This window comes from Henckelia pumila, chromosome 3, assembly GCF_033568475.1.
Source record: "Henckelia pumila isolate YLH828 chromosome 3, ASM3356847v2, whole genome shotgun sequence".
In the NCBI taxonomy this organism is placed as follows: domain Eukaryota; kingdom Viridiplantae; phylum Streptophyta; class Magnoliopsida; order Lamiales; family Gesneriaceae; genus Henckelia; species Henckelia pumila.
In genome coordinates, this window is record NC_133122.1 from 174,073,733 (window position 1) to 174,096,004 (window position 22,272).

General features: G+C 36.5%; 1 protein-coding gene across 2 annotated transcripts; it reads left to right on the forward strand.

Annotated features, from left to right (window-relative positions):
- The first annotated feature begins 7,908 nt into the window (after nt 1-7,908).
- Nucleotides 7,909-10,246, forward strand: LOC140890850 (uncharacterized). 2 transcript variants are annotated; one of them, XM_073298968.1, is made up of 2 exons: nt 7,909-8,028; nt 8,219-10,246. In XM_073298968.1, the coding sequence occupies exon 2, from the start codon at nt 8,248-8,250 to the stop codon at nt 9,985-9,987; it is 1,740 nt and encodes a 579-aa protein (XP_073155069.1). In that variant the 5' UTR covers nt 7,909-8,028; nt 8,219-8,247; the 3' UTR covers nt 9,988-10,246. The 2 variants fall into 2 exon arrangements, with proteins under 2 accessions (XP_073155069.1, XP_073155068.1); XM_073298967.1 differs by having other exon boundaries at nt 7,925-8,130.
- The last annotated feature ends 12,026 nt before the right edge of the window (nt 10,247-22,272 follow it).

The window sequence follows — 22,272 nt, forward strand, 5'->3', positions numbered from 1 at the left end:
TTTTTAACTTTTCAAAACAAGTTATGTGTGGTTTTAACGTTCTAAATTTTTGAATCTCATAGTTTTAAATTTTAAGTTAAAAAAATTAGTTTATAATTAATCATAATATTTATTAAAAAATATAGCTACTTCCTAAATTTTTATTTTAAAATAAAATATTATTTATCATAGTTAACATATTTATATTTCACATTCTTCAAATTAAAAACAAAATAAATATAAATTAGTTTTAGTATTTAGTTTTTAACATTATAATATGATATATATATATATAGTTTATACTAAAATTTTAGAATATAAAAACTTTGTCTTTAATGACCGAAAGATACATTTTAATTTTATTTAAATATAAAACAATAACAGAATAATATTAAATTTAATATTAAATCATTTATTTTTTCCTAAACTTTGATAATATTTTGTAAATTAAAAATTTTAAATTTCAGTTTGGTTTTTATATGTTTGTGAAAAAATTTTGACTAATATTTTTTATATCTATACTAATACTTGAAATATAATATAAATAATACATCATTTTAACAGCACAAATTTTTTTTTTTTTTTACTTATATATGATATAATAGATTGTGATATTATTTTAAAAATCTACTAATTCATATAAAATATTACGAGGACAAAAAAATATTTTATTGTTATATATATAATTTTTTGTAAAATCTAAATTTTTGTTCATTTTGTTCTAATTGACATGAATATTTATCATAAAATATACTTAAGAATCAAATATTCATTCACATGTACTTCTCGTTTCCTCTCCAATTTTTTTAATTTTATTTTTGACATTTTTGTTTCTTTTGTAATAAATTGGTCCACATAGTTTCTCAAATATGGAACTTTTATTGGGAAAAGAATAAAAACAAGAGTAATTTATTCTTAAAAAAGAGAGAAATAAAGTCAAATCATGTACAAAATACCATAAACACCTGCATTTTAGTGTGTGGCATTACAACATGAACCGGAAGGGTGCTCTGTGCAAATTTTTTAAAAATTGAAGGACATATTAGCCTATTAAATTTTTATAGGGAGTTTTGTGACAATCAAGATTTTTACAAGAGGTCCAAATGCTATTATGTAGTGACCCGAGTCGTGATCACCTACTAATCAGAACTTAAGCATGCAATTAATCAATAAAATAATCTTAATCAGAGTAACTGCGGAATTAAAGTAAGTCAAATACCAGGTAAGAAAAACCTAGTGGTCAACCCTGCTATCCAGCCTTGGTCACCACCTAACTTCCCTGTCCCCGGGAGAACTACCTGCAACTGCCCCATGGAATAGGGCATCCAGCCAACAGAAAATAACTGAAAGTGAGCCTACATGCTCAGTACGAGAGTATGAGTATACGGTGTTATGTGTGCATGTATGCAAGTGAACAACCCACCAAGACTCTCAGGTCAAAAAACAAGCTCAAAGACCGAGCCCAGGGTATATAGCACGCTGCGTCGTCGTATCAGGAGGTGGCTCATATACCTAGTGGATAATGGTGACCTGATACTAGTACATGTGTCCAACCATAAAAGTGACCTGACACAAGACTTAAGTATCCAACCATCCACAACTCGTAGGGTGAGCGCCCTACTACAGGATACCTCTAAGGTAAAAGCTCAATATGTTCATGTATGCAACATACAATCCTGACATGCTGTATATAAAGTCATATAAAACATGCAATTACATAATACATGCAAACACATAAAACATGCATACTCATCTGGATATCTCGAATAAATACTTCCGTATCTTACTAAGGAAGATCCTAGAAGCTTCCCCTCTAGGTCCAAGTCTATCATGCATCACTACATCATAAATAACCCATGCATTACCTAGCATGCCAAACATCACCTACTAGGCTCTAAAAGCCTTAATTAAACTATAGCCTACTCCCTATTTTCTATAGGGAACCAAAGTCATACCTTCGTCCGTCGTCATGAGCCCGCTGATGACGCATGCCCTAGAGCCTGGGCATAGCCTAGCTACGACCCCTGGATGCCTCGCCAGAGCTCCGCCGCCTGGCTGCTACTGCGGACAGTGTCCGCTAAATAAAAACTACTACCTACTCCAACTCTTAAAATAAGAGTACCCAAAAGCTCGTAAAACGAACTAACATGGGCCAAGGAGAGGATTTTGGACATTCAAAATGAGTCATTTTGGCCACTACTTATAGAGCACAATCGGAAGCTCCGATAGTGCCATCGGAAGCTCCGTTTTGTGCATGGAATCCACGTTGCATACAGCTGCAATCGGAAGCTCCGATGGTGCCAACGGAAGCTCCGTTGTGTTGCATGAGGCTACGTGTACAATCCTCATCGCCACGTCTTTAGACACCAAATCGGAAGCTCTGTTACTGCATTGGAATTTCCGTTTGCACCGGCAGCTCCGATCTGCACAATGGTGGTTCCGAAGTGAACACCCTTTTCTTTACTGTTTTTGGACCCCCGGGACTTATCCTACAATTTTCGAACGTCCTGGATCTGATTTTTCACTTATTTTGACCAAATAAGGACTCCTTAAATAAGTTTTGACACTTTTAAAATTATATGTTATTTTGTTTAACATGTTTAAAATCACTTAATCTTGTAAAATGGAACCGGGCTACTACATTCTCCCCCTACTTAAGATATTTCGTCCTTGAACAATCTTAAGTACTGAATGCAGTAAAATACTGAATAAACATCTTTTATTCAGACTTTAACATTTTACAAGATAAAACTGAAAATACAACATTCTCAAAACAACTCTGGATAATCCGTACGCATACGACTTTCAAGTTCTCAAGTGGCCTCCTTAGTGCCTCGGCGCTGTCACTGAACTAGAACAAGAGGAATTCTCTTGCTGCGTAACACCTTATCCTTATGACCTATGATACGCAAAGGTTTCTCCACGTATGTCAAATCCGAGTCCAACTGTACCTCAGACGGCTGTAATATATGAGACTCATCTGCCACATAACGTCGCAACAGTGAAACATGGAACACGTCGTGGATACTAAACAAATACGGCGGTAAAGCCAACCTGTAAGCCAAATCTCCAACACTTTCCAGAATCTCAAATGGACCAATGCACCTAGGAGATATCTTACCCTTGAGACCAAGTCTCAAAATTCTGCGAAATGGGGAGACTTTCAGGAACACTTTCTCTCCCACTTCGAACTTCAAAAGTCTGCGCTTGACATTCTCATAGCTAGATTGTCGATCTTGCGCAATCTGAATTCTCTTCTTGATCTGTCCAACAATATCAACAGCCTGCTGGACTAACTCTGGTCCCTCTACATGTCGCTCCCCCACTTCCTCCCAGAACAGTGGAGTACGACACCATCGTCCGTACAACACCTCAAACGGAGTCATCCCAATACTGCGATGGTAATTGTTGTTGTACGCAAACGCAATCAATGGAAGCTGATCTTGCCAAGCTGGACCAAAATCCATAGAACATGCTCGCAACATGTCTTTAAGAGTACGAATCATGCGCTCTGACTGTCCGTCAGTATCTGGGTGATAAGCTGTACTCAAGCTGAGAGTAGTACCCATAGCGCCCTGAAGACTCCCCCAGAACCTCGAAGTAAACCTGGGATCTCGATCGCTGACTATGCTCACAGGCACTCCGTGCAATCGAACAATCTCTTGGATGTATAACCGTATCATTTTATCAAAAATTGAAGTTCCGATTATAAGGAATGAAATGTGCTGATTTGGTGAGTCGGTCCACCACAACCCAGATAGCATCACAATTCCTCGAGCTCACGGGTAAATGGGTCACAAAGTCCATCATGATCAACTCCCATTTTCACTCAGGAATGGATAAACCGTGAAGCAACCCTCCAGGTCGTTGGTGTTCTGCCTTGACCTACTGATACACCAAACATCTAGAAACATACTGATACACACTTTTCTTCATTCCTTTACACCGAAAAGAACCTCGTACGCAAATCTTTGTACATCGAAAGGATCTTCATACTTTATGACTAACACTTTTCATAACAACCGTGACAACGTCGTTGTCAACAATTCTCGATTTCCTGAACCCCTCAGGTTCTCTTCTTGGAAATATCAATACAAATACTCGTATTGACTCAAAAGTCGATTAGTACAATATCTAGTACTAATATAATGACATCTATCTCATAACTTGAGATAACATCTGAAAATGAGAATACTGATTATCGTGATACGGATAACAATTCCTTGCTGAATTCTGACTTGCGCTATTAGATGAACAAAACTGTTTCATCCTTCTTCGGCAAAGTTCTTAAATCAAAACAATCTAGCTAACCCCTGATTTGATCTCATAGAATCAGACTTATCAATGGTCTAACGCATCCATTAGACATCCAAAAAAAATCAGTGACAACAATCCTGCTAGATCTGGTAACTTTAGATCTCAGCTGTTGTACTTTTTTCCATGTCTAAACACTTGATGCTATCTTGATATTACTCATTTGAAATTCCAACACTTGCTAGAGCAATTGGTGATAATATAATCCCAGTAATATTGCAGGAATGTTTCTGAGAACTGATTTTCTGAGTACTATACTCATCTTATCAGTCTACCAAAAAGTGAACAATTCCAATCGTTCTTTATGCAAAAGAATATATAGCTCACCCATCACGGGGTTATAACATCCGTATCTAAACCTTGATACCACACCTGGTATCTGTCCTATCCAAAGTCATATCCTTTTGTGACTGTTGCCAAATTTCCAGACTTAGTAGCCTTCCATATATAGTTCCTGGAGCACCAAGGCCTCCAAACAATATCTGAAGTATGGAAACTTCCAAAGGAATACCGACTAAGGGTTGCGCCTCCTCACGTCTAGTACTGGTCACAATCCACAACTCTTGGTATTAATTAGTCTGTCATCCTGATGAAAATCCATCATCACTAGGTAACAACCTAAAAAGATCAAAACAACCAATTTCTCTAAGGAAACCCGCCTAGAACAAACACTCATGCCCCCTGATGAATCACATCATCTCTAGAAAATATATGGTTTACTAGAATATTCTAGGTAAAATATCTAGAACTATTCATCTGATACATGCAAAATCTCAGATACACATTTAAACAATGATCAATCTTTTATTCAATATAACCAAGTTAATCTTCAGTGATTACAATACTTGAACCACAAATCCAGGTTCCAATACAATCTTTATTACAATCACATGTAATACAAAACTTAATCAAAGGAGTACACTGAAAGATGTACATTACAACAATAACTAAGTACATCAAATACTGAAATCTTTAATACATATGATTACAACTGAAATACTGTTTATAACAAAATACAGTATTTAAATTTCTACGGAAGTCTTTCATTCCGTCTACTTATCTTGAACATGAAGTTTCCTGTCTGCCACTCATGTCAGCAGAACTTCTACCTCGCAAGATCTCAAAGATATATAAAAATATATCCTACTAGAGATGTCCAAAGCTTCCTAAGACATCCTCTTGGTAGGATCTAACGGGGTGGCTTCCTTGGTCAACTCAGAATGGATGACTACATGTCACACATTCCTTTCATCCTGGAGAAGCACCTAGCGTTGAAAATTGGATCTTCTCTTCCAGCTCCATCCTGCTGGGATCCACATAATACAAACTTCTGCTGCCAACTTTGGCAATGACGATCTTGGAAGAGTCTAGATATCTTGCTATTGAGTTATCCTTTGTAGGATTACAATTTGGAAAAGTCTAGATATCTTGCTATTCCAATTCTTGATACTGCTATCGATATTGAATCCAAATTGTAATCCTACAAAGGATAACTCAATATCAATACTATGTCCCAAAGAATCTTATTGCATGCTCTGATACCATAAATGTAGTGACCCGAGCCGTGATCACCTACTAATCAGAACTTAAGCATGCAATTAATCAATAAAATAATCTTAATCAGAGTAACTGCGGAATTAAAGTAAGTCAAATACCAGGTAAGAAAAACCTAGTGGTCAACCCTGCTATCCAGCCTTGGTCACCACCTAACCTCCCTGTCCCCAGGAGAACTACCTGCAACTGCCCCATGGAATAGGACATCCAGCCAACAGAAAATAACCGAAAGTGAGCCTACATGCTCAGTACGAGAGTATGAGTATACGATGTTATGTGTGCATGTATGCAAGTGAACTGGGTACCAAAACTCTCAGGTCAAGAAATAAGCTCAAAGACCGGGCCCAGGGTATATAGCACGTTGCGTCGTCGCATCAGGAGGTGGCTCATATACCCAGTGGATAATGGTGACCTGATACTAGTACACGTGTCCAACCATAAAGGTAACCTGACACAAGACTTAAGTATCCAACCATCCACAACTCGTAGGGTGAGCGCCCTACTACAGGATACTTCTAAGGTAAAAGCTCAATATGCTCATGTATGCAACATACAGTCGTGACATGCTGTTTATAAAGTCATATAAAACATGCAATCATATAATCCATGCAAACACATAAAACATGCATACTCATCTGGATATCTCGAATAAATACTTCCGTACCTTACTAAGGCAGATCCTAGAAGCTTCCCCTCTAGGTCCAAGCCTATCATGCATCACTACAACATAAATAACCCATGCATTACCTAGCATGCCAAACATCACCTACTAGGCTCTAAAAACCTTAATTAAACTATAGTCTACTCCCTATTTTCTATAGGGAACCAAAGTCATACCTTCGTCCGTCGTCAGCCCGATGATGACGCATGCCCAGAGCCTGGGCATAGCCTAGCTACGACCCCTGGACACCTCGCCAGAGCTCCGCCACCTGGATGCTACTGCGGACACTGTCCGCTAAATAAAAACCACTACCTACTCCAACTCTTAAAATAAGAGTACCCAAAAGCTCGTAAAACGAACTAACATGGGCCAAGGAGAGGATTTTGGACATTCAAAATGAGTCATTTCGGCCACTATTTATAGAGCACAATCGGAAGCTCCGATAGTGCCATCGAAAGCTCCGTTTTGTGCATGGAATCCACGTTGCATACAGCTGCAATCGGAAGCTCCGATGGTGCCAACGAAAGATCCGTTGTGTTGCATGAGGCTACGTGTACAATCCTCATCGCCACGTCTTCAGACACCAAATCGGAAGCTCCGTTACTGCATCGGAATTTCCGTTTGCACCGGCAGCTCCGATCTGCACAATGGTGGTTCCGAAGTGAACACCCTTTTCTTTACTGTTTTTGGACCCCCGGGACCTACCCAACCATTTTCGGACGTTTCAGATCTGATTTTCCACTTATTTTGATCAAATAAGGACTCCTTAAACATGTTTTGACACTTTTAAAATTATATGTTATTTTTTTAACATGTTTAAAATCACTTAATCTTGTAAAATGAAACCGGGCCACTACATATTAGCTCAAGAAAAGAAAAAAATTCCGACCAAAAACATAAATTTTAATTTAGTATATGTGCTTATATTAAAGAGGTGGTTCCCGCCTTCCCGATGTTTAGTCCGATGATCTGCTCTGATATCGTTCTGTCAATAGATTCTTGTAATATTTTTTGTAATTAGCCATAGATTATGGGTGATTTGTAATTTGATATAAAATATGATGTTTTTTTTGACGATATATAAAATGTGATGTTATCAACATTTAAGTGTTACAGAAGTAAGAAAATACAATAACCATCAAAATTGAAAGAACTCCTATGATAATTTAACAATTGGTCGGAGTCATATGATAATTTTCAAAACTTGATTATGACCTGATGACAATTTTTATCTATATTTTCCATAATTTTTGCATAGTGAGTGAGATTCTTTTTTTTGAAAAAAGTAAGAAACTTTTAATGGTTATATTCTGTCAAGGGGCGTAAAATAAAACATTGTTAATAAGGGTTAAATGACAATCCTACCCTTGTTAGCTGTCGGTGTCTGTAGCAGTCAATGTGTCAGCCACCGTTCATTTTAGAAACAAACACTACGCGCACTGCACTACCACAGCTCGGCTTCAACGACCCACACTTGAACTCCCCTCCGCTCCGGCGAAATCTCTGATCGAGGAATTCAGGTGAGCTGCTCCCAAATCTCCTCGCCGCAGGTGACGAGATCTTCCGTCTCATAGTTACGGATCTAATGTATCTACAGCCGTAACAGATCTGTCAAGCCCAAGGTTTTTCTGGATATTTTTGTGATTAATTGGGCCCTATTTTGTGGTTTCTGCATTTTCAGTTTCAAATTTTATGTTTTGGTGATTGTAGCATCAGGGAAAAAGATCGAGGGGGAGAAAATGTGGAGTCGTTCTTCATTTACTTTTCCGAGGAGTGGAGGTTTCAGGCCCGAAAACTTAGGTCAAAATGCGTTGGCGATGATAGGGAACCTCTGCTTCTCTTTTTTTGTGATTGGGGTCTTGATTTTCACTATAATTGCGGCGACGTATGAGCCTGAAGATCCATTGTTCCACCCTTCCACGAAGATCACTTCTTTCCTCACATCAGAATCCAATGCCACCTTTAAATCTGATATTGCTGTAGTGAAGACTGGGGAAGACTTTGTAGCTTCCAATCAAACTGCATTTGCAACTTTTATAAACATGACTGATGTTGAATCTGCTGTCCTGAGTGAAGTTGGAGATCATGATATGGGTTCTGAGACAACTGTGTGCAGGGTCAACGAACCCATTGACTGTCGTGATCCAGATGTCTTCCATTTAATGATGCGATCTGCCATTGAGCAATTCAAGGACATTCACTTTTACCGGTTTGGGAAGCCTGTTCCGGGGAATTATGAAAATAATTGTCACATGGCATGGCGATTCAGGCCCAAGGAAGGCAAGGCTGCTGCGTTTTATAAGGATTATAGGAGTTTCATGCTTCAGAGATCTGATAATTGCACTCTCAGTGTTGCTAAGATTGGTGACTATCATTCCGGTGGGAATGCCCGGAAGAGGAAGAGGAAGGGGAAGGGAAAGGACGAGGAGAAGGACAAGGAGGGGTTCGAGAAGTTGCCGGCAAAGGTGGAGCCTAACCCTATTGCCTTACCAGAAGTTGGGGAAACTGTTAACGATGCACTTCCTGAGGTGGAGTCGGAGGGTTCGTTCAGTCGTGGAAAGTATTTGATTTATTCTGGCGGTGGGGATAGATGTAAGAGCATGCAACAATACTTGTGGAGTTTCATGTGTATGTTGGGGGAGGCTCAATATCTAAATCGAACTCTTGTCATGGATTTGAGTTTGTGCTTGTCTAAAATATACAGTTCGTCCGGTCAGGATGAGGAAGGAAAAGATTTCAGGTTTTACTTTGACTTCGAGCACCTGATGGATTCGGCATCTGTGCTGGACCAGAATCAGTTCTGGTTGGACTGGAACAAGTGGCGGCAAAAAGATGGCTTAAATCTGCATCTTGTGGAGGATTTCAGGACCACACCAACGAAGCTTTCTGCAGTTAAGGATACGCTAATTATGAGGAAGTTTGGCTCTGTGGAACCTGACAATTACTGGTACCGTGTGTGTGAAGGTGAAGCGGAGTCAGTTATTCAACGGCCATGGCATATGATTTGGAAGAGTAGAAGGTTGTTGGACGTGGCATCAGCTATTGCGTCAAGAATGAACTGGGATTTTGACTCTGTTCACGTTGAGAGAGGTGAGAAAGCTAGCAACAAGGAGCTGTGGCCTAATGTGGATAGAGATACTTCACCAGAAGCTCTTCTGGCCAGTTTACCTGACAAAATTGAAGACGGAAGGAACCTTTATATTGCGACAAACGAACCAGAGACTTCCTTCTTTGATCCTTTAAAGGACAAGTATTCCACACACTTTCTTGATGAATACAAAGATCTGTGGGATCAAAATAGTGATTGGTATGAAGAAATGACAAAGCTGAATAAGGGAAATCCAGTTGAGTTTGATGGATACATGAGAGTTTCTGTGGACACCGAAGTGTTCTTGAGGGGCAAAGTACAGATTGAAACTTTTAACGATCTCACAAAAGATTGCAAGGATGGCATCAATACCTGCACCTCTGCTAGCTAGTATTCCCATATTTCCCGCGAACCTTCGGCCATGTGTACTCTTTAAGTGTTGCTTTTCTTTTACTTCTTTTTCCCCCTTTAATGATAGGTTAAATCAATAATTTTCCATTAATACTAGCATTTCAGATGCAAATTGCGGCCTTTGTTAGTCTTTGTATCTGGTGTTTTGCTTTCCAATCTTCTTGTGCTACTTCTTCCACTATTTCTTGAATTTGTTGTTTTCCTGGAAATTGAGAAGCTAGACTGTACTTTCTGCAATATGTTATTGTTTGTCCCAAACTTTATACATTTGTATTAGTAGTTTCTTAATGACACTAATTTTCTTGCCATTATAAACGAGATCCTATGCAGTATGCTCTATGTAAAAAATTTATCATTGGTCCAATTATTTCAGCTGTCATTTCATTTAAGCTTAGTAATCTCGCATTAATCCGTAGCTTTGGTTAAAAGCACAAGAGAACAATAGTAGGCAGCTGAAAAATGTACCGATGTATATACTATATATGTTCATAATTTTTGTGGTACTTGAGTAAATAAAACTAAAATTACATGATTAAGAACCAAAAATAGAATCTTACATTAAACAATCTGTAAGCAACCAGCATTAAAGACTGTCATATATACTCATCTTGAAAAATTCTGGATGTACACTTTACAATGTACATTTTGACTTACATTAATTTATATTTTGCTTTATCAAATACAAAACTACCAACGAAAAGAAATAAATATTTGACAAAAAAATATAAGTCAATACAATTTGTCCACGTGTGAGACCTCAATACAATTTTTTCAAGGCAATAATAAACACAGCAATTTTATGGCCTAAAACTTAGGATTAACAACAACCTGGGAGAAAATCTAAATGAGAAAAAGTCAATAAAACAATTTCTTCTTTCATTGACATTACAAGAACAAACTTACCAGATTTCTAACAATCTTCCAGCTCAAAATCTGTCAAGGTAATTAATTATATATAAGCATGATTAATGCAATCCATGATTACATCCTTTCGTGATGCATGTTCCAATTATTCTTTGTTTCGATATCGTCTAGCATACAAAATACTATTTCTTCTTCTTCCCTCTGTTTCCAAGAATCAATGCACGAATAATCACAATGAACATTGATTCTTACGTTCCTTTTAACGATTTTTTATTGCTCTTTTCTGTTGCAAAGGCTCGAAAACATAACCTATATAAACGTAAATGTTAGTTATATAGACAAAAAATTTCATGCTAGCCAATATATGGAAACATTCTTCTAACGATTGATTATATATATGCATGTATGTATGTTTATATTCAGGAAAAGAATGGCAGAACAAGCACATCCAAGCGAAAAGCATGAGAAATCGAAGATAAATGTATTACCATTGCAAGTAACAAAGAAGAACTATTGCCGCTCCCCATCCTCGCAACCAACTTCACCAGTGGCCACGAGGAAGTCGGGCAGCACCAAATACAGCTGCTTGTGTTCACCAACTACGCACGCTGGTTCCTTCAGGTGTCGATACCACAGAAACGAGGGTCTTTCCCACAATGGCACCTCTGTTGGTTCCAAGCTCTCCGAGTTAACCGCGAAAATATGAAGAAACTTGACATTTCAAATAGGTTTACTGTTATCATATCACTCTGTACTTGCATATTGTTACAGCTTGTATATCATCCAGTTTATTACCATGTTAAGATTCTACGAATCCCAAAGTTTCTTTAAGATTCTTGTTGCAGCATTATCTTTCTACATATAATACTTAGATGGAAATTTAGTGGCTGAAAAGTTTCTGTAGGATACCATCAAAGTTGAAGCATGATGATTTTCGGGGAACAAATGGAAGCATCCATTTAACAGTCAGATACATAGATTGATTCCAGAACCACTTCAGAGTACATCAAAAGACACATATATCAGCAGCGCTGACCACCCATCACTACAAGAGGACGCAAAATATTGGCAGCTAGCATAACATATACATGCTTGATATATTATGGACACTCTACACATTCCACTACAAAGTACACCTGAAGGATTCTGATGTATTACTCACATAGGACACTCGTATTCTTCCGTTTCTTGAGGTATCATGCAATCCCGACAAAGGGGGCATGTGGTGTTCCAATACTTTAACCACTTTTCGAGGCACGACTTGTGGAAAATATGGCCACAAGAGAGGCAGTTAATCTCAGTGTTCGGCACGAATTCCATCAGGCAAATAGAGCACTCCTGCTCAGAGCAGGAATCACACATGAAAATTGCTGGTGTTCGGTTTCTGAACTCCTCCATATATGTTTCGGAGGGACTCTTGCGAAATTTGGATAAGTCATTTGACGGTTCCACTGAGAATCCCTCCCGTGGTGCAACATGGATGCCAATCACATGCAATACAGAGCGCACGATTTCCTTGAAGATGGAGATGGATATTGCTGCATTTGCTAGAATTATACAAAGAACTCCAGCATCTGCTGGAGTTGGATAAGATGAAATAGCCATTATCAGGACAACCTACACAAAAAATTGGAAGAGTCATTATAATATACTAGAAATCTAACCAAATTTGACCCAGTGCAAAAGACAAACAGTTCAATATACATACGTTTACTTTTTAAGTTCCTACCGACGGTAAAAAGAGCGAATTATGTCGAGATAAAAGTTCTTTCCAGAACACACAACGCACCATATCTCCAAACCAAAAAAAAAACCTTTTGCTGGATTTCCAAGAAGAAAATCAACAAATTTGATAGAAAACGTGTACAATTGTAAACCAAGATGGGATCTTATTATTTAAAGCGCATCAAATAGTTACGAAACCTATTATCCAAGAGAAAGGTTGAATTGATGTATTTAATACACACCAATGGATCAACATAAAAATACGCCAAGATTCTAACAAGAGGATATTTCCTTATAAAGAATCCGCCTTTGCTTTACTTATTACTGCTCTCTTTTTCTTTTTCTTTTTTTCCATCTTTCATTCACTTCAAGATTCTAACTAGCAGAAGTGGCAAAGCAAGCAAGATCTTGAGCAAACCAAAACAACAGGAAAAACAATCAAGACCTGATTTTAACATCATGAGAAACGAAACCAAAAGATCTAAAAAAAGATAAGAAATTTGAGATCCCTACGATGAACCCCAATAAGGTAAAGTAATTTGATGAGCTTTAGTGGGGGAAACGGGACGAGAGAATCAAAGTTAACTTACTTGTTGAAAGATGGAACTCGGAACCAAAGTTCTCTTGTGAAGAATCTCAAGATGGTGCGTCTGTTGTGAAGAAATGAGCAGGAATCGATTTTGGACGCGATATGGCAATATCTTAATTTTAGGCCTTTTCAGTTTTCAGTACCTTTCAAGTTTCAATTTTTCTATTGTTTATGATATATCTTTTCTATCTTCTCTTCTTTTCTTTTCTATTTTAGTAGCTTCTGTTGGTTATTTTAAGAAAAAATTTCATGTAATTCTCTCATAGTTAGAATTTTAGAAATCATTTTTTATAGCCTAATTTTAAATTTTAAATCTAAAAAAAATAACATTATGAGTGGTAAAAAAAATTTGGTGGGTCACTAACCATCCAAAGCAATTAGTATGTCGAGAATTAGTATGTAGCTCTCGACGTTTATAATATTGTATGGATGTATAGATGTATAGATTGAAAATGATTACTTGGTACGTGTGATATGACAATGAGCTGCTTTTGTCTGGATCTAAATGTGTTAATTAATAAAATAACTTTTCCTTTTTTTTTATTATTTTTTGTCACGGTTTTCTCTTCACCACTTCATTTTCCCCTAAATTGTTAGTTGAAAACCTCTATGTGCTTTTATTTTGCTTCAATTGATGTGTAAGTAAATCTATGGAGAAAACCGACATTTGTTTAACAGTTAATTGAGATTTGCTTTCATTTTTTTAATACACCAAAATTGATTGTAAAAATTACTGTGTTTACGTTATGCATTTCATTCCACACGCAATTGCGTATGCATTAGTGGCTAGTATTTTTTAAGACTTAATAGTTGGTATCTAGTCATATGTATGTACCTTTATATTGCAATAAAAAATAATATTTTTGATATAAAATATAAATTAAGTCGAGTAAAATGTTGATCTTATAAAATTGATTTATTAAACGGTTTTATATAAATAGGATATAATTAATTATATTAGATTAGATTTCATGGCTATTTATATCTGATTAATTTTAATTCTCTAGTTCTTTAAAATATATTTTATATAGTTCGAACTCATAATTTTTTTTCAATATTTTATTTATTATTTCAGTTTTAAAATTATCAAATTCATACTAAAGAAATTTGATGCCTTTTGAAACCAGTTTATTCGATATCATTCGCATAATCAAATCATTTAGGGAGTGTTTGCAATCATTAAAAAAGTGATTGTTAGTTTTTTGGCTTAAAAAATTATTTTTGTGTGTTTCTTAAATCTAGATTATGTGTTAGCTTATGCTTAACTTAATTGAAATCCAAAATCTAGTCATGTGGTGATTATGATTTTCCAAAAGTGATTCTAATAAGAAGATCATTGTTAAAATCACTCTAATCACTTATTTATCAAACACTACCCAACTTTGATTTTTAAATTTTCATATTTGTTTTCAAACACTATCAACTTTTGATTTTTCTTAACTTTTTTTATAATCTATAAATTAATCACTTCTACAAAAGCACAATCTATTGCAAACACTCCTTTAGTGCTTTTAGGATTTAGGTTCATTTTTTAGACAATATTTTTACTTAAAATATAGTAAAATAAATGGAAGTTTATCGAACTTTATCTTATAACAATAACCACGTTGTTTTTGTCTTCAAATTGCGTTTGTATTTACAATTATTACATGCCTATATGGTTCAAACAAAATATTAGTACGTGACTATAGATGAAAAAATTAAAGCGGACCATTGGGCCTCAAATAGTTGGGTAATAGAGCAGGATCCAAAGCTTGGCTGTTATAGAATAATAATAATCCAGATGATCGCAGGCTTAAAAATCCAACGGCCCATAAGGATATTTTTTGAACCTGTTCCAGGCCTTCAATCACAACAAGGACAAACTGGAAGACCGGGCTCATAGGCCCAGTAATCTATGAGCAATTTTTTAGATGCCAGAATCTATGTCCTGGGAATACAAGGGTCCACAGGCCCATCTCTGGAAGAGATCAAAACCCATCTCCGTATTTTTCTGTTGACTAGATAATTTGTGTGCCCCCAAATTAGGGGACTTGATGGGCTCAACATAATGGGCCAAATTGGCCCTGGAGAAGGTGAAGTCTGGACCAACTTCATCTCTATGGAGCCCAGAGCAAGATCAATTCCTAAATAAAACTTCCAAAACTAGACCGAAACATAAAAATTAACCGAGTCAACGCGGGCTCTTTAATTTTCTAATTGCCTCCAAATTATCTTAGGTTATGTTTGGATGGAAGTATTTTAAATCCATTGATTCAAATGTATTATTGTTGTTTAGAGGAGTAACATCATAAACATCAAATCCACTTCTTTTATGTTTGCATAGTAATTCATGATAATTAAGATAAATTTTAAGTTCATCCAAGAGGTCATTTGGAATTTATTTTAATCCATCTAACAAACATGTAAATAACTAAGTTATGAATTTAAGATATCTCTATATTTAATTGTTAACACTAAACCATAATCGAAATTCATGGATTTGAAATATTTCTATCCAAGCGCAATCTTATATACTAAATTAGGAGAACACCACCTAGTAATTCAATTAAAATTGATTTGGGGAAATCAAAGATGAAATATCTAAAATATCCTACAAAAAAAACAAAAATCTCTATCTGTATTTTAAAACTTCATATGTCCATGATTTTCTACATTTTTCATGCCTTAATTTAAATTTAAATATGTTAAAAATAAAAATATAACAACAACAATAAATTTTAATGTTTTAACAACACATACAATAAATGTGCGGATCCGACTAGTATATATATAACACGAAAAAGATCAACCAATTCCAAAAGCAATAATAATATAACAATAAATATGTGATACACATATCCCACATGAGAAAAATGAAGATTTAAAATGAATTTATAATGAGTTACAATGGATTTCTATAGTAACTTGGATTAATCATTTTCGTAAAGCGATAACGAATACGAAGTAGTTGATATAGTGATCTATTGTGCAGTCGCGGGCCTGAGCCCAAGGTGTGACAGAATGATATCAAATGTTATGGCCATTTGAAGTTTGTGTACAAAACACCTTACTTTTCTGGTTAACTTATGGTGTTTGGCTAAGCTTATTAAAAAAAAACTTATAAGCTCCTTGTAGTGACCCGCACTGTGATCACCTACTAATCAGAAGCTTAAGCATACAATTAATCAATAAATAATCTTAATCAGAGTAATTTGCGGAACTTAAATAAATCAATTCCAGAAAAGCAAAACCTAGTGGTCAACCCTGCCATCCAGCCTTGGTCGCCACCTAACCTACCTGTCCTCAGGAGAACTAACTGCATCTGCCCCATTGAATGAGGTATCTAGACAACAGGAAATAAACGAAAGTGAGCCTAACAAGCTCAGTACGAGAGTATGAGTATACACTATTATATGCGCATGTATGCAAATAAACTGAGTACCAAGACACTCAGATCAAGAAACTAGCTCATAGACCGGGCCTAAGGTATATAGCACGCTGCGTCGTCGCCTCAGGCGATGACTCATATACCCAGTGAATAATGGTGACCTGATACTAGTAAAAGTGTCCAACCATAATGGTGACCTGATACAAGACTTACGTATCCAACCATCCACAACTCGTAATGTGAACGCCCTACTACTACAGGATATCTCAAAGATACTGGATCAATATGCTCATGTATGCAACATACAATTATGACATGTTGTATCATATAAATCATGCAATCACATAATACATGCAAAACACATAATACATGCATACTCAATCTGGATATCTCAAATAATACTTCCGTACCTTACTAAGGAAGATCCTAGAAGCTTCCCTCTAGGTTCAAACCTACCATGCAGCACTACAATACATAAATACCATGTATTATCTAGCATGCCAAACATCACATATCATGCTCTAAAAGCCTTAATTAAACTATAACATACTCCCTATTTCCTATAAGGAGCCAGAACCATACATTCGTCCGTCGTCAGCCCGCTGATGACGCATGCCCCCAGAGCTTGGGCACAGCCTAGCTACGACTCCTGGACACCTCGCCAGAGCTCCGCCGCCTCGTCACTACTACGGACACTGTCCGTTATAAAAATACTAATTCCAATTCCAACTCTTAAAGAAAGAGTTCCAAAGCCCTTAAAATAGAGCCATTACGGGAGATTAGAGGAATGATTTGCATTTCAAATGTGAGCCCTCGGACCCCTATTTATAGGCATCGATCGGACGGTTCGATCCTCGGTTCGGATGGTTCGATCTTTGCATGGTTACCACGTTGCATGTAGGCCAAGTTCGGACGGTCCAATCCCTCTTCGGATCGTCCGATCTCATACGTCCGAAACACTTGTACAATCCTTCTTGCCACATGCCCTGGTGACACATCGGACGGTCCGTTCCTACACATCGGATCGTCCGATCTGGCCATGTGACATCAACCATGACGTCATCTCCTACACGAGATTGAGACACATGTCTTTGGTGAGTTCGGACCGTCCGATCCCTTGATCAAATCATCCGATCTCACACTTCCTCTGAACTTCATTTGTGCCTCCGAACTATCCTGGGTCGAACCCTCCGAACCTAGTTTAGATCCTTCGAACTGTTCGGACATTCTGAACCTAATTCCTTGGTCCGTTAGATCTTATTCAAATCCCTTAATCATGTTTTATTAAATTTAAACATGATTAGCAACTTAATCTTGTAAAATGGAACCGGGCTATTACACTCCTAGAGCTTAAAAGCTGTTTTAGGAGCTTATAAGCTGTCAGATCTTATTTTAAAAATAAGATGTTAAAGTGTGTGGATGAAATTATTTTTAACAACTTAAACATGTTGATGTGTTTGATATTATACGATCTTTTTAACGTCAAAATTACCAAAAATAAAAGTATAATACTATGAAAGTAATGTGAATAATTATATATATAATAGTTTTAGAATTTTATCATAAATTTTAAAAATATATTAAAAAAATTAAACTATTTTATATTTTCATTTTTTAAAAATTGATAAATTATGTAAAATGATGGGTAGCGAGCATGGAGGGTATTTAGTGAAATATATAAGGATAATATGGAAAATAAAATATATAAAAAAATTTCTAAAAAAATAGGGGTTACCTTAATTTTTTCCAAACAGCTGGAAAATATTTTACCAAACATATTTGAAGAGCTTATAAGTTCCGAAATAACTTATAAGCTGTTTTGTAAAGCTTATAAGCTTAGTCAAATATCCACTTAGCCAACTGAACGCATAAACTGATTTCCTTTGGTTGGTTCCTCAACTAATTCTGTTAGTCTAGCTGACCTCAACTGATATCCACTCAACTGAAACCTTCCTCAACCGGTCTCATTCAATTTAGCTTGCACTCAACTGATGTACCCAACTGGTTTAGTTCAGCTTAGTTGGTACTCAACTGATTTGTACCAAATTGATCTACTCGATTGAAATTTTTGCTACTGAAAATTTACTCAACTGATGTCCACCAGTTTAGTTCCTCTCAGTTGACTAGTTTCCTTTTGTTCTTTATATTCATTTTTTACTCACAAAGGTATATACACTTAACTGGTTTATCACATTCCGAGACATATCAGCACTACCAGTTTCAGTCAGGCTATAACATACTCAGTTCTCTACTGGATTCGATTATTGGCTCTCTCCGAGAATATGAAACCTTGTTTAGGCTTTGATACCACTTCAATGTCATGCCCCAAAACCAAGGTTGATTGACACCAGTGTTGTTTTCAAATTGTTCATTCAAAAAAAAAAGCATCAGAAGTACACATTTCATAAATAAAACCAGTTTATTTATTCATAATTGAATTACATCGCATTTCATAAAACTAGAATAAAACGGTCTTTACAAATGAAAATGAAAACATATTTTAATGCAACAGCTAAAATAATAAAACTGAACATCAACTAATCAGCAGAATCTTGAGCCATTCTTCACCATCTTCAAAACCGGTTTTCTTTCTCTTCCTCGATTTCTTCTTCGCTCTTATCAGAGACGATTTTTGGCAGGGGAGTGATATGATTGTCACTCAGTAAATGAGAGAAATCATCCCAACTTTTAAATCGTTTTAACAGAGTCTCACATACATATACATATCATAACAGAATTCATACATTCATAAAAAATAACATAACTCAATTACACTTGATTCATTTATGCGTTTCGTGGCTAACTAATATTAGTTTCTTACATGTTTATCCTCTAAAGGATGATGACACAAATCATAATTCAGAATGTCCAAGAGATGTCCAAAATATATATTCCTATCACTAGTTCACAAGTTTCAGTGCATCAAAAAATATATATCGAAATTCATGCTTTGAACCTGTAGGAGCCACTTCTAAATTCGCGGTGCTGATGGAACAAGGGGTCAGGCCACGACGAGAGCATCGCATTCTTACGAACCTAACAGGGAATGTAAATAGATTTTGAAGATAGTGGTGTTGTTAGGGATCTGGGCCTAGATCTAAATAGTCCAATAGGCTTAAAAGAGTCTAGAAAGAGGGTATTAAATAAATATGCAAAGAAGGAGAGTTGGGAGGATTCACTTCATTTTCTTTGTTGAGTGTTAACTATCGTGTGTGCTAGGGACTAGCTTTGGCTAGAGTACATAGATTTTCTCTGGGTTATCTTCGGCTGGGACTATGCTCCACCGGGTGTACTTCACCCGGTGGGATTTTGGCCCTTCATTGGGCACGGGACCCACACAATAAAGGGCAGATGCTACACCGGGTGAAGGACACTCGATGTAGCATAGCCCGGCCCGTTATCTTCTCTAGTGTGTGCTAGGGACTAGCTTTGGCTAGAGTACATATATTTTCTCAGGGTTATCTTCTCTATTTTCAGCAGTTCATCTTTTATTATATATATAAATGTGTGGTTGTAACAATATCACTCTGTACTTGCATATTGTTATAGCTTGTATATCATCCAGTTTATTACCATGTTAAGATTCTACGAATCCCAAAGTTTCTTTAAGATTCTCGTTGCAGCATTATCTTTCTACATATAATACTTTGATGGAAATTTAGTGGCTGAGAAGTTTCTCATGGATACCATCAAAGTTGAAGCATGATGATTTTCAAGGAACAAATGGAATCATCCATTTAACAGTCAGATACATAGATTAATTCCAGAGCCACTTCAAAGTACATCAAAAGACACATATATTAGCAGCGCTGACCACCCATCACTACAAGAGGACGCAAAATATTGGCAGCTAGCTTAACATATACATGCTTGATATATAATGGACACTCTACACATTCTACTACAAAGTACACCTGAAGGATTCTGTTGTATTACTCACATAGGACACTCGTATTCTTCCGAGTCTTGAGGTATCATGCAATCCCGACAAAGGGGGCATGTGGTGTTCCAATACTTCAACCACTTTTCGAGGCACGACTTGTGGAAAATATGGCCACAAGAGAGGCAGTTAATCTCTGTGCTCGGCCCGAATTCCATCAGGCAAATAGAGCACTCCTGCTCAGAGCAGGAATCACACATGAAAATTGCTGGTGTTCGGTTTCTGAACTCCTCCATATATGTTTCGGAGGGACTCTTGCGAAATTTGGATGAGTCATTTGACGGTTCCACTGAGAATCCCTCCCGTGGTGCAACATGGATGCCAATCACATGCAACACAGAGCGCACGATTTCCTTGAAGATGGAGATGGATATTGCTGCATTTGCTAGAATTATACAAAGAACTCCAGCATCCGCTGGAGTTGGATAAGATGAAATAGCCATTATCAGGACAACCTATACAAAAAAATTGGAAAAGTCATCATAGTATACGAGAAATCTTACCAAATTTGACCCAGTGCAAAAGACAAACAGTTCAATATACATACATTTACTTTTTAAATAAATTCCTACTGACAGTAAAAAGAGGTAATTTTGTCAAGATAAAAGTTCTTTCCAGAACACACAACACACCAGATCTGCAAACCAAAAAATAAAAAAACTTTTTGCCGGATTCCCGAGAAGAAAATCAACAAATTAGATAGAAACTACAATTGTAAACCAAGATGGGATCTTATTATTTAAAGTTCATCAAATAGTTATGAAACCTATTATCCCACAGAAAGGGTGAATTGATGTATTTGATACACACCAATGGATCAACATAAAAATACGCCAAGATTCTAACAAGAGGAGATTTCCTAATAAAGAATCAGCCTTTGCTTTACTTATTACTTCTCTCCTTTTCTTTTTCTCCATCTTTCATTCACTTCAAGATTCTAACTAGCAGAAGGGGCAAAGCAAGCAAGATCTTTATCAAAACAGGAAAAACAATCAAGACCCGATTTCAACATCAAGAGAAACGAAACCAAAAGATCTAAAAAAAAGATTAGAAATTTGAGATCCCTCCGATGAACACCAAGAAGGTAAAGTAATTTGATGAGCTTTAGTGGGGGGAAACGGGACGAGAGAATCAAAGTTAACTTACTTGTCGAAAGATGGAACTCGGAACCAAAGTTCTCTTGTGAAGAATCTCAAGATGGTGAGTGTGTGGTGAAGAAATGAGCAGAAAACGATTGTGGACGCGATATGGCAAATTTAGGCCTTTTCTTTTTATTTAAAGAATATTTTAATAAAATAAACGTCGAGCTTGATTCGTTTGCCTTAACGAGTCTCATTATACGAGCTCGAACGAACTTTTAACGAGGCAAGACCCAAACAGTTCGTGAACTATTCGTCTCATTTACATCCTCAGACGTAGCTGCTTAAAAATACAACTCAAAAGGTATCGTAGGTAGATCTTTATGTGAGAATTTTAGGCTTATTAATTTTTTTAATGCATATATGGATAGAATATATATGACTGCTGGGTCATCATGATCCAAACTGGTAAATACTTAATAATAATATATAGAAAAAACTGTAATTTTGGTTTTTTATGTTTGTCACTTTGTGATTCGGTTTTCTATGTTTTGTATTTCAGTTTTAGTCCTGCATGTTTTGATTTTTGGCAATTTTAGTCATTTTTATTCAAAAATGCTTACGTGTCACTGTACACGTCAGCTCCACATCAGCATTGCATTGATGCTACATCAGCACCACATCAAAAAAATGACTAA